Below are 11057 nucleotides of genomic sequence, written 5' to 3'. Positions count from 1 at the left end.
CTTCATACACGTTCTCAACCACGATAATCAATCATGGCACCGACTCAAAACTATGGCTCGTCTGGCGGGCCTATTTCCTTCTTACGAAGGTACTGGAAGGTCTGAAAATATCCAAGTCAAATATGCGCCAAATGGAGACTCACTCTTTGCAGACAACTCATGCGCCTGATTACGTCGGTTTTCTCTTTCTCCTAGCTGGCTGGATCCTGGTCTGTACAACACATTCTGTCATTCTGCAAGAGAGCATCGCTGCTGACAGATTTACAGACAGTTCTCTTCGTCGATCCGTTTCATCGCATGTTCTTCATCAACGATCTTCAAATCTCGTACCCGTATGCGGTTCATGAGCGTGTTCCCGTCTGTACGTTTGAAACGTCGAGACTCACCCTCTTTGATCACAACTAATATGGTTCAATAGTCATGAACTTTGTATACGCCCTGTTCATACCGCTGGGAGTCCTCATTGCCTTCAACGTAGCCACAAGAGCACCAGCTGCCAAGCATGAAGTCACCTACCTTTCGTTCCTTATTTCCATCGTACTCACATCCTTCATCACTGACATCATCAAGAACGCTGTTGGCCGGCCTCGACCCGACTTACTGGACCGTTGCCAGCCTGCAGTTGGCACAAAGGCCAATACTCTTGTTACCATCGACGTATGCACGAGAGAGGACGGACATATCCTCCAAGAGGGGTGGCGGTCATTCCCTTCTGGCCATTCGTCCTTCTCATTCGCAGGCTTGGGATTTCTCAGCCTTTTTCTTGCTGGACAACTCCATGTTTTCCGCTACGCAGCCGGTGGCCGTGACCTGAGCCGGGCATTGGTCTGCCTTCTACCGCTCATCGGAGCTGGCATGGTCGCCATCTCCCGATGTGAGGATTACCGCCACGACGTTTATGACGTCTGCGTCGGCTCGGCTCTGGGCATGAGTATTGCATATTGGAGCTACAGACGCCACTGGCCTCGACTGTCTAGCCAAAAGTGTGACGAGCCGTATCCGCGACCAGGAGTCGATACCCAGCCCGGCTGGCAACGCTTCACCGATGATGAGGAGGCCGCAAGAGGGACAGATGTAGGATTCGAGATGGACAACTTGAGAGGTTCGCGACGCTGATATTGGGGAATTAGGCATAGTTTGCGTGCTTGTTCGAGACGACTCAATGTCATCCATCTTGCATAGCGTTTTTCATCGAACCGTGCTATCCTTCAACGACAATCATAGACTTTGGTGAGGTCAAGAGCCAGGTTACGTCTTGTCTCGTTGTATGGTCATTTCATGATATTATTGTACAGGGGCAGATAAGAGGAGCCCCGCATTCCTTTCCTTTCACCCCATCTATCAATAATCTATTGCCTTGTTTCTTACTTTTCCTCTGTCTCCTCGTTCTTCGCCAGATCGTGCTCCTTCAACAGCGCCGTGATCTCATCAGCGCTCCACAGGCGGTGGTAGATCTTGCCGTCCTCGGTCTGTCCTACTGTTGCGAACTCAACTGAATCAAAATGTCAGCAATGTAATTAACTGTAAATGATCTGATGGCAGAACGTACTCTTCTCGCTGCTCAGCTTAGTCGAGTCCATCGTCTTGCTAAGAACCTTGACTGCCATACCACAAGCCTCCTTCAAAGTGCAATCCTCTTTATAGTCTTGCTTGAGGAGACTCTGCGCGCTTGCATTGTTGGCACCTGCACTTGTGGCCTTCCAGCCACCGTAGTTGCCGGAAGGGTTGCTAAGGTAGAGCTGGAATTGTCGTCGAGGATCCCAGCCAGCATAGATGAAGGACACACCGAACGGACGTAGACCACCGTGCTGAGTGTAGCCTTGCTTCAAGTCACAGAGTCGGCGTACGAGTTGTTCGCAGGGGATGTCTTCGTTGTAGGTGAGGAGGTATCGCTGAGCGGCTTGTCGGGCATAGTTGATAAGGATGTTGGCATCGGCGGTCATTCCAGCAACAGCGCAGATCATGTTACTGAACAGATGATATATATTAGCCAGGAAATCCTGAACAAGGGAGCATTAGCATGGAGGGGTTGCGCACTCGTTCAAGATGTAGAGCTTCTCAGCGGAAGTGTCCTGCTCCAACAGCTTTGAGGTGACCTTTCGCTCAGCGGCGAGGACAATACCATCCTTGGCCAGAATACCAATGGCGGTACCTGCATGTGAAATAGCCTCTAAAGCATATTCGACCTGGTAAAGACGGCCCTCTGGTGAGAAGATGGTTGTCTGTGGATATCGGTTAGCTACCTAGGTAGGTGGGAGAGCTTCCAGTACTGGCTGGAGCTTCAAGGGCCAACGCACTCGGGAATCGTAACGACGAGACATGGCGAAAACCTTCAGACGTCGAAATTGGAATTGTTAACAAAGAAGGGATCTCTAACAAAGCCCAGGCGAATAGTGACAGAAAGCTGCGGTGATGGTGAGGATCTGGCTGGTTGTTGGAGTTGAGGCTGTGGATTCGTTTACGTCGGTGCAGCCCACGCCAGTTGGTTACCTGTAACGGAGCTCTAGGCCGCCGCGCCGCGTTAGCTTTCTGCTGGTGAGCTGCTACCTGTGGGGAGGCTGCAAAATACCTGCCTCAGGCATGAGCCACTGGGTAATCATCAGCCAATCTAATTAGAGTCTGAGCTGCAAGGCTGAATGTTCACTAATGACTAATTCAAGTTCTTGCTTGCTGACATTTGGTGACTGATGGCTTATTTCTCAGGCAAGACTCTTGCCACAATCAGGCATCAAATAGTGTTGGCGGAGTGGACACACAGAGACAAGCAACTTCCCGAATTGAATTGTCTGTCACAAGCGTGAGTTTATCCTGGTCCCCTGCCACCTGCCACCCAACCACTTCAACCGCTGTAGGGCATGAGCGGCGGAACCTCGTTCTAGTGCCGAAGTTTTCATACCTTCCTCCGCATAGCTCCCTTCCCCCCTCCAGTGTTCAGCACCAGAGCAGCTTTTCTTCTGCATCATCAACATCATCATCTTTTTGAACGATTTTCTAACCGACAAGACGACCTTACCAGTCAACCCAAAGTAAAACCGTTGTCTTGTACTTCTCTTTGCGACAGTTTGAGTTTCTTTCAAGCAACTTAACTTTTACAGTGCGCGCGTCTTTCAGACTCGGCACGCGACCCGCAGCATCCTACTGATACTCGATTGACATCAACACCAGCTTTGTCGCGCAATCTTAATTCAGTCGGTGACGCCTTTCGACCGGCTTACAAATACCGAAAAACGGCCTTGCTTTTCACCACGGGCATATCTGAAATTCCTGTGTACCAACACTGTTGGAATATCTCTTTGCGCCAAGACGTATAGAGGTTGAAGAGACAGACAAGCATCTGCGCGTGGATCAGCTGGGAAGAACCTGAAGCTGTTCTTGACATAGTCGTGACTTTCAATCATCTCCCACGTAATTACTTCAATGCCCGTATAAGGGCGCACACCATCCTGCACTTTGTTGCAATAGTAGAAATCTGTCCAACACCACTACCTCATCGGTCCACGCCGTTCGGTACCGATACGCGTCGCACTTCCAAAATCTGCGCTGCGAAGCACTGACTCAACTTATAACCATGTCTGGTAAGCGACAAAGACTCGCCAATTCCCCAAAGCCTTCCCAGTCTTTTGCGGACCCAAATCGCCCCAATTCCTCCTACACCAAGAGTTCTGAAGCATCAACTAACAGCAACGATCCAGGCGAAGCAGAACCCCGCCGATCGGTACGCGCCACAAAAGGCCAACACACCAAGTCATTCGACGAGCTTGAGCCTGCGACTGTGCCGAAGAAGCGACAAACTAAGAAAACTAAGAAGGCCAAAGAACAAGAGCAGGAACAGGAACAGGAACAGGAACATGAGCAGGAGCAGGAGCATGAACAACAGCAGGAACAAGAAGAGGAGGAGGAGGATGAGCTGATCCGCTGTGTCTGCGGCGCCACAGAACAAGATGAAGATTCCGGCGAAGCTTGGATCGCTTGCGAAACCTGCGGCGCATGGCAACATAATGTATGCGTGGGAGTAAGCTCATTCGATGATGAGATTCCTGACCATTACTGGTGCGAACAATGCAGACCAGATGATCACAAGGAGCTTCTCGATGGTATAGCTAAAGGAGAAAAGCCCTGGGAAGCCCGGCGCAAAGCACACGAGGAGGAGTCCAAGAAGAAGAAACGTGGTGGGCGCAAAGGGAAGGGCAAGCGGCACAGCGAGACTAAGGAAGAAGATAAGTCCAAGGTCAAGTCGTCTCCTGCACCGGACACATCGAAAGACAAGAAGGACGCAAAGGCTGGGAAGCGAAAGAACCGTGAGGATTCTCAGGATGCGGATGGCAAGGTATGTTACTACATCCCCTGATATGGTATTGTTGATGCTAACAAATTAATCATTAAGTCGGCTAAGATACGTCGTGTGTCAGAAAACGGAACTGCACCTGTTCCCGTTTCATATACACCACCGGATGACCTCGCCACTACGATCGCGGATCTACCTGGCTCTAGGACAGGACCTGTAAAAGCACTGAGCAAGTCCACAAGTTATGTTCTGGCGTCAATGCTAAAGCATGGTGATCTTCATCTTGAGGAAGAGAGCTCAGTTGAGTCTATGTCAGAGACTTTCGCCCTCCAGATTGAACGTAGTGTATACGATGCGTACCCCACACCCAAGGGACAGAAAGAGTACAACCAGCAAATCAAGTCGTTGAGCTTCAATTTGAAGAACAACCCGGAGTTGTGCCAGGGACTTGTGTACAAGACTCTGTCTCCCACAATGCTGGCAACCATGACTTCAGAGCAGCTTGCCTCGTCAGAGATGCAGAAGCAGACCGCAGAAATGAAGGCCAGGGCTGAGAAACAATCAATACTCTATACTTCCGAAACGGGACCTCGCGTCAGAAGAACCCATAAGGGCGAAGAGGTTGTCGATGATGAAACGTTTGTCAACGATTCTGCCGTACCGCTCCCTCCAGGGCCTCGTCGCCCAGACCCTCAGCATGTTAAAAAGGAGCCCACGGCTAACGACCAGCCTGATTTGGCCTCACACCCACAGCGAAGCGATGACAAGCAACGGTCACCAAGTCAAGCCGATTTTGATATCGCAAAGGTTTTCTCAAGCGTCAAATCTCCAACCGCATCTCAAAACCGCAGGTCTTCGGCTTTGGTGACTGGAGCTAACGGTCCCGGTGTAGATCCTGATGTGGATCGCATGCTTCAAGACGAAAACGAATCGCCCCCTTACTCACCCACCGAGGAGACCCAAGACCCTGACGTTGTGTGGCGTGGCTCGCTTGCCATGAGTTCGATTGCTGATTTCCAAGCAACAGCCAAGTACATTGGTGGTGCAAACTTTGCCTCAGTTGGACCGTGGTCGGATTTGATCCCTCAGAGGTTGGCTGTGGCTGGCCGTATTACGGAGCAGGCTGCTATCGAATATCTCTGTGGCCTTCGCTACAGTAAATCAACCGACATCATCGTTGTGTCCCTCACACCCGTATCCCCAGTTGCGCATGCTGAATTCCTTGCTCTTCTGAAATATTTTACTGATAAGAAGCGTTACGGCGTCATCGGAGACAAATCTAAAGCCAACGTTCGGGACACTTATTTAGTGCCAGTCCCGCCAGGGGAGGATAATTATCCTGAGTTTATGCTCAACTTGGTTGACAACAAAATTCCACGGGTGCGCGACGAGCCTATGTTGCTAGCTGTCTTTGTTTATCATACTGAGCCTGAGCAACTTAAACACCTCAAGGATGGACTTGCCATTCAGCAGGATGCCACTGGCGTAGGGTCACCGACCCCCGCCGCTCCTGCACAGAGGAGTAACTCAACAGCGTCTGCTGGTCCTGCGTTCTCGCCGGCAACCCCTCAAGCACCTCAAGGAGGGTTTCCACAGCAATCGTCCCCGGCCCAGTGGCAGTCTACCACTCAGACGCCTGTACCCATCCCGCAACCGCCAAATTACGCTAAACCTCAACCACCACCGCCACCACCAGTGGCACCCCCGAAAGTGACGGACGCACAGAAGCATCAGGCCCAACAAGCGGGCATGCTTGCGGCCCAGGAAATGCTTGGACCTTTGATCAACGTACCAACTGTACAGTTTATTCTGCCCCAAGCGTACCAGATGGCCCGCAAAGAGTGGGAAGTTGTTAGAAGAGTTCTAGAGCGCGACCCCAAAGCGCGCGACGATCTTCAGCATCTTGGTATTTTGCTAGAGAGGGAGACAGGCGAGAAGAACGGAGGAGCCGTTGCACCATGATCAGTATGACCGGATATACGGAAGGCAAATAACATAACTCAATGATACCAGTAACGGCATGTGGGAGTCTGGTGATAAGGCGTTTTGAGAAGTGTCACTGGCTCTCTTTTTTATATATGATTAGTTGGCACAGGATTCATTGTTACAGATGGAATGACAAATTCTTGGATTTGTGAAAAGCAATGTAGTGACCTAGTCATGGCTCTATTTCTTTATGTGTGACTTTATCTGCTTGTACGCAGGTAGTGAGTGAGGTGGACTTTGAAGTCATTAAGCATGTGCATATATATATATCTTCATCTGGACGATGCTGTAGATTAAATAATTATGATACAATAGTCTAAGTTACTGTGCATTTCCTAAAGCTTCACTAAAGGTTAAGCTGTCTTTATGCTGTTATATCTGTCAATTGACTGTTCCTTTCGAAATTTCCTATCTATCAAGATCGATCCTTCCCAAGAGAGTATATTCATTATGTCGAAATTCACCCCTATTCTAGACCCCCCTCACTGGGGTAGGTAGGTAGTTTCCCAATCTATTTATCCATCGCTATTTACAAAAAGGAGCACTGATCAGGAGCATCCAGCTTGTATATTATTTATGCTCACCTACCTAGGTAGGTATGTGCCAGAGCTTGCTTCACTTTGACCTTACACATACCAACAACAACAAGAAGACCAACAACAACAACAACACTAACGACGACGACGAAGACAATGACAACTCCCGCCCCAGCTTCCAGCTCCCCTCTGCTCCCCCCAGCCCCCCTAACTCCCCCCCTCCCCCCAGTGCCGCTTGATATACCGAGGAAGGACACCGAGGCTGAGGCTAAGGCCAGGGCTGAGGAGAAGAAGGAGAAGGAAGAAGAGAAGAAGAAGGGGAAAGAGGAGAAAGAGAAGTAGAGGGAGGAGGAAGATAAGGAGAGAGAGGAAGTGGAGGATAAAGAGAATTCCCCTTAAGACGAGGATAATGAAGAGGAAGATAATCAATGGCCACGACTAGTGTACAAAGAGTATGTTGGATGTTTGCATGGAACCTTTGTTGAATGGTTAGTTTGATGGTTATGCGAAATACCATTTTAACGAGGTATACACTCGCCGATATCACTCATCAGTTGGTTATATGAAGTCAACTCTCTAGGTACCTACCCGGGTGAGGGGGGGTTTAAAATAGAGGTGAATTTCGATACAATAAATACACTCTCTTAGGAAGGATCGATCTTAATAGATAATAGATTTCAAAAGGAATAGCCAATTGACAGAGATTATAGCATAAAGATAGCCTAACTGCCTATTAATCTGTTCTTTCCTAAAAGCTTATATCTAATCCATTATAAGGTCAGAGTTAAATCTGAAAAATCATCAAGGGGCAAAAACATGCTATCTTTATGATGCAGCAATCATGACCTAGACCCCACCTCCTCCCGCTAGGTAGGTAGTAAATGAATGACCTAGCAGGTAGGTCGAATAAAAACCGGTACTGATTTCGTGGCTGATAAAAATGCTAGACCAGCTTTAGTGTTTATATGGCCTAAGACATGATCAGTATTTTCGTCTGTTGTCTCTTAGTCCCTACCTTTCGTCTAGCAAATGAAGCATAAGAAACATAGTTGTCCATAGATACAGGAGAACAACCTTTGGCCGTACACGTACTCGGTTATCTTCTGTTGACTCACGTCTTTGAAATGGCTGTGGGGAGTTAGTTTTCTTTATGGTTCGAACTATCAGATTCGTTTACTCCAAGTCGTCTTATTCTCTAGCAAAGCCTAGCCAGATAGTGAACTACAGACAGTCAAGACCTGCGACATAATAGTCTAAATCGATTCTACATTAAATCTTCACTAAATTTTATGCAAGTTTACTTCCAGTATCTAAGTTATCCATTGTTTTTACTAACACTGAGTGACATCTTTATTGCTGATGCCTAAAGTTTGAATTTAGAGTATTCTTGAAGATGTAAAATCTGAGCTGCCCCCCATACGTAAAAAGAAATTTCATCTGTACACACTACAACACTCATCGTGGCGTTCTATTGGAGATTATTGCCTCCAAAAAATTCGTCTCCTAACTCTACAATTTATCGTCCCTCAATATGGACTCAAAGAAACCACCGTCAAACGCGGGTTCCCTCGAGCATCTTTATTAGCCACCGTGTCCAGAGAGTGGCAAGACTTTTTCGAGAGAGAAACGTTTCGACGCATGGATCTAGAAGCGGCTGATTTGTGTACCTTTTCCAGAATGGTTCTGGGAGAGAACGTCATCAGGTTGAACTATATAACTAATGTGTTGCTTACTATCAAGGTTGCAACATACGACCTGAGTGTGGCAGACAAACCAGAGAGTGAAACGATCGTTGCCCAGTTAGTAACATCTTTTCTCCAGGCTTAAGACACCGCTGACACCTTGAGAACAGGAACAACAGGACATTTACGAAAACCATGGCAGTTCTTCTCAAGTCACTGTCTTCTTGGGAGGGCCATAGAGGAGGGCTCACACCCGAGATTCGTGCATACTCACCCAGTGATTAGGGATTCCACGGCAACATAATTCAGCTTTACGATGACTACCCACTCCGGTTTGAGGACGACCCACAGCCGACGACTACACTCTTGGAGTTTTGCAGGACAAACAAAGCAAGATACACGTCATCCAGAGATATACGACGTATTTTGGATACTCTAGGCCTGACGAAACGACTCCATGGCACGCCGCTCGAGTTGAAGTTAGCACTGGTGGAGGAAGACCAGTTCTGCTCGAATACATCACGCAATCTCCCAAAGACCCCCATTGTGAAGGGCTTGATTCTACGTTGGGATTCCCGAAAGAGTATTGCAGTGAAAACTATCGCCACACTGTTTCGCAAATGCTTCAGAGCTTTGGAATCATTCCATTTTGTGAGATAGAGAGGTTTTACAAAAGAACAAGAGGAAGCCTTCTTAAATGGTATGTTTAAACTGAATCATATGTCAAACATATATGAAATCGTTACAACTAACGACTGAGACCAGATTTTGCCACGAGGTTGACACCGGCTATTCCTGCCAGTCTCCAGTACTTTGTCTTCCGTCTACACAGAGATTATGGTGGGTATTCCGGTCCTTGTGACATCGTGGACCTTCCATTAACGATGCTCTTGGCCTATACTTGTCATGCTTTTACCCAGTTCTGCCTCCCACATGATAGCAATAGCTGGCTGCTTGGGGTTTTCGCTGAATTGATATGCACTAGGCGCGAGGACTCCAAGCTTCAGAACCTAGCTTTCATGACAAGGTACCTTGGCCACGGATCGAAACAAAAAACAGTGACAGGGTTTTTGTCCCTCGTCACTGAAGCAGTATGGCACCTACCTGCACTGCGGACTCTGGAACTATGGAATGCCAGCGATGGATTTGGATGTTTGTTCCGTTGCACCCTAGATCATCACCGAATCATAGTCAAGTGGCGATGTATCGACGAGCGATTCACTTTGGAGGACGAAGTGATAGAGAAATGGACTGAACTGGCCAAGGCCTCAGGCCGTTCAAGTTCTTACATATCCTACCGTTCCTACAACTCAGATGGGTGAATTTCGACCCTATCTACGAAGCCAATATAGTGGTCGCTCAGAAGATGAAGTGGGAAGATGTTCTTATTTAAGGCTTCAACCAGCTATCAAGGTGCTGAGTTGATGATCCGCCTTTGTTCTCAGTGGGCGAGCAAGCAATACTCATGTACTATTTGCAAAGATAGTGTCTTTAATCATCTAGTCTAGTAGTTGAGAAATGGTTTGCCAGTAATGGAGATTCATATCGCGTTCGAATGATTGAATACGTTAGCTGTTGAGGCTTAGCTTGTAGCTTGAAGGATCTATATCTGCCAAGGGACATCGGATCAAATCCAGGGTGCACACGTTGAAACTTGAAACCCACCCCCACAACAAGGACTCTTTGGTGACGCAATCATGGCACCCAAAATAGTAGGAACAAGGTACGTATCCGCACAATAGGAGAGCGACAAGCGGGCAGACGTCGTCTTCCATGGTTCATTTCATGGCCCAAGCTTGAAGTCTAACTCTAACCCAACCCTCACCTTCACTTCATTTCACTCTCAATCTCACACCCGACAGCTTTCTTCTCCTTAAACTCCAGAGCCTCTCACTTCGTCTGCACGCTGGTAAGCATTGCCGACTTGAACCCACGTCATTGAAGCGGTCCAGAAGCTAAGAAGCCCACTCACTGTAGATCCGTCGCGCCACCACACGAATATCCACCTCAAACCTTCTCCTGTCAACAACTCCCAAGCAACCTCCAAAATGGCCTGCGGATCCTCCAAGTGCCTCTACGACCGAAACGGTCCTGGCAGCGCCGCCACTTCAATCGCCGAATCCATCATCAAGCCCTCCGAGGCCACAGGCACCAAGACCAAGTGCATCGAATGCGGTGACTACGAATGCTGCTGCATCCCTTGCACTATCCTGTAAAGAGGCATTCTTCACTTTACAGAATAACATGGAATTCGGGAGTTTTATACGGAAATGCTGTCGTTTCTGGCGGCGCATACTTGAAAGGACTATGAAGAATGAACTACGATGCTATGGAAAGGCTAGTCGATGTGATAATAACCTTATAAATTAAATACAATAACAAAAAGATTCAACAAAGCTATAGCATATAATGTCTCGCGGCAACGCAAATGTTTAGCTTTACTAGGCCTGATTTACAGTTGTCTTTCTCTATTGTATTACTGAGGTTACATTATTACGTCAATCTCCCTCTGCTACCCAGATAACGTTATTGCTTTCTCGTATTCATCTTCTCCAAATACCCGCATGA

General features: G+C 48.0%; 5 protein-coding genes across 5 annotated transcripts; 4 read left to right on the top strand and 1 right to left on the bottom strand.

Annotated features, from left to right (window-relative positions):
- Positions 1-122: 122 nt before the first annotated feature.
- FGSG_05366 (uncharacterized protein) lies at positions 123-1116 on the top strand (the record flags this gene model as incomplete). Its single annotated transcript, XM_011325588.1, has 3 exons — positions 123-209; positions 268-361; positions 419-1116. The coding sequence occupies 3 exons, from the start codon at positions 123-125 to the stop codon at positions 1114-1116; spliced, it is 879 nt and encodes a 292-aa protein (XP_011323890.1).
- A 152-nt stretch (positions 1117-1268) lies between these two features.
- On the bottom strand, positions 1269-2321 carry FGSG_05365 (proteasome subunit alpha type 4; the record flags this gene model as incomplete). The annotated part of the gene is made up of 4 exons (XM_011325587.1): positions 1269-1492; positions 1550-1968; positions 2038-2222; positions 2298-2321. The coding sequence occupies 4 exons, from the start codon at positions 2319-2321 to the stop codon at positions 1365-1367; spliced, it is 756 nt and encodes a 251-aa protein (XP_011323889.1). The 3' UTR covers positions 1269-1364.
- Positions 2322-3568: 1247 nt separating this feature from the next.
- On the top strand, positions 3569-6247 carry FGSG_05364 (uncharacterized protein; the record flags this gene model as incomplete). The annotated part of the gene is made up of 2 exons (XM_011325586.1): positions 3569-4327; positions 4385-6247. 2 exons carry the CDS (start codon positions 3569-3571, stop codon positions 6245-6247), a joined length of 2622 nt encoding a protein of 873 aa, XP_011323888.1.
- Positions 6248-8484: 2237 nt separating this feature from the next.
- Positions 8485-9811, top strand: FGSG_05362 (uncharacterized protein; the record flags this gene model as incomplete). The annotated part of the gene is made up of 3 exons (XM_011325585.1): positions 8485-8606; positions 8929-9140; positions 9255-9811. 3 exons carry the CDS (start codon positions 8485-8487, stop codon positions 9809-9811), a joined length of 891 nt encoding a protein of 296 aa, XP_011323887.1.
- Positions 9812-10263: 452 nt separating this feature from the next.
- FGSG_05361 (uncharacterized protein) lies at positions 10264-10883 on the top strand. The gene is made up of 2 exons (XM_011325584.1): positions 10264-10398; positions 10467-10883. The coding sequence occupies exon 2, from the start codon at positions 10538-10540 to the stop codon at positions 10703-10705; it is 168 nt and encodes a 55-aa protein (XP_011323886.1). The 5' UTR covers positions 10264-10398; positions 10467-10537; the 3' UTR covers positions 10706-10883.
- Positions 10884-11057: the final 174 nt, after the last annotated feature.

The sequence above is a fragment of the Fusarium graminearum genome, chromosome 3 (genome assembly GCF_000240135.3).
Source record: "Fusarium graminearum PH-1 chromosome 3, whole genome shotgun sequence".
NCBI classification, from domain to species: Eukaryota; Fungi; Ascomycota; class Sordariomycetes; order Hypocreales; family Nectriaceae; genus Fusarium; species Fusarium graminearum.
This window is presented reverse-complemented; position numbering and strand designations above follow the sequence as displayed.

What these genes read in the sequence shown, in the direction of transcription:
- FGSG_05361 (XM_011325584.1), top strand. Translation starts at nt 10,538, where the DNA reads ATGGCCTGCGGATCCTCCAAGTGCCTCTACGACCGAAACGGTCCTGGC.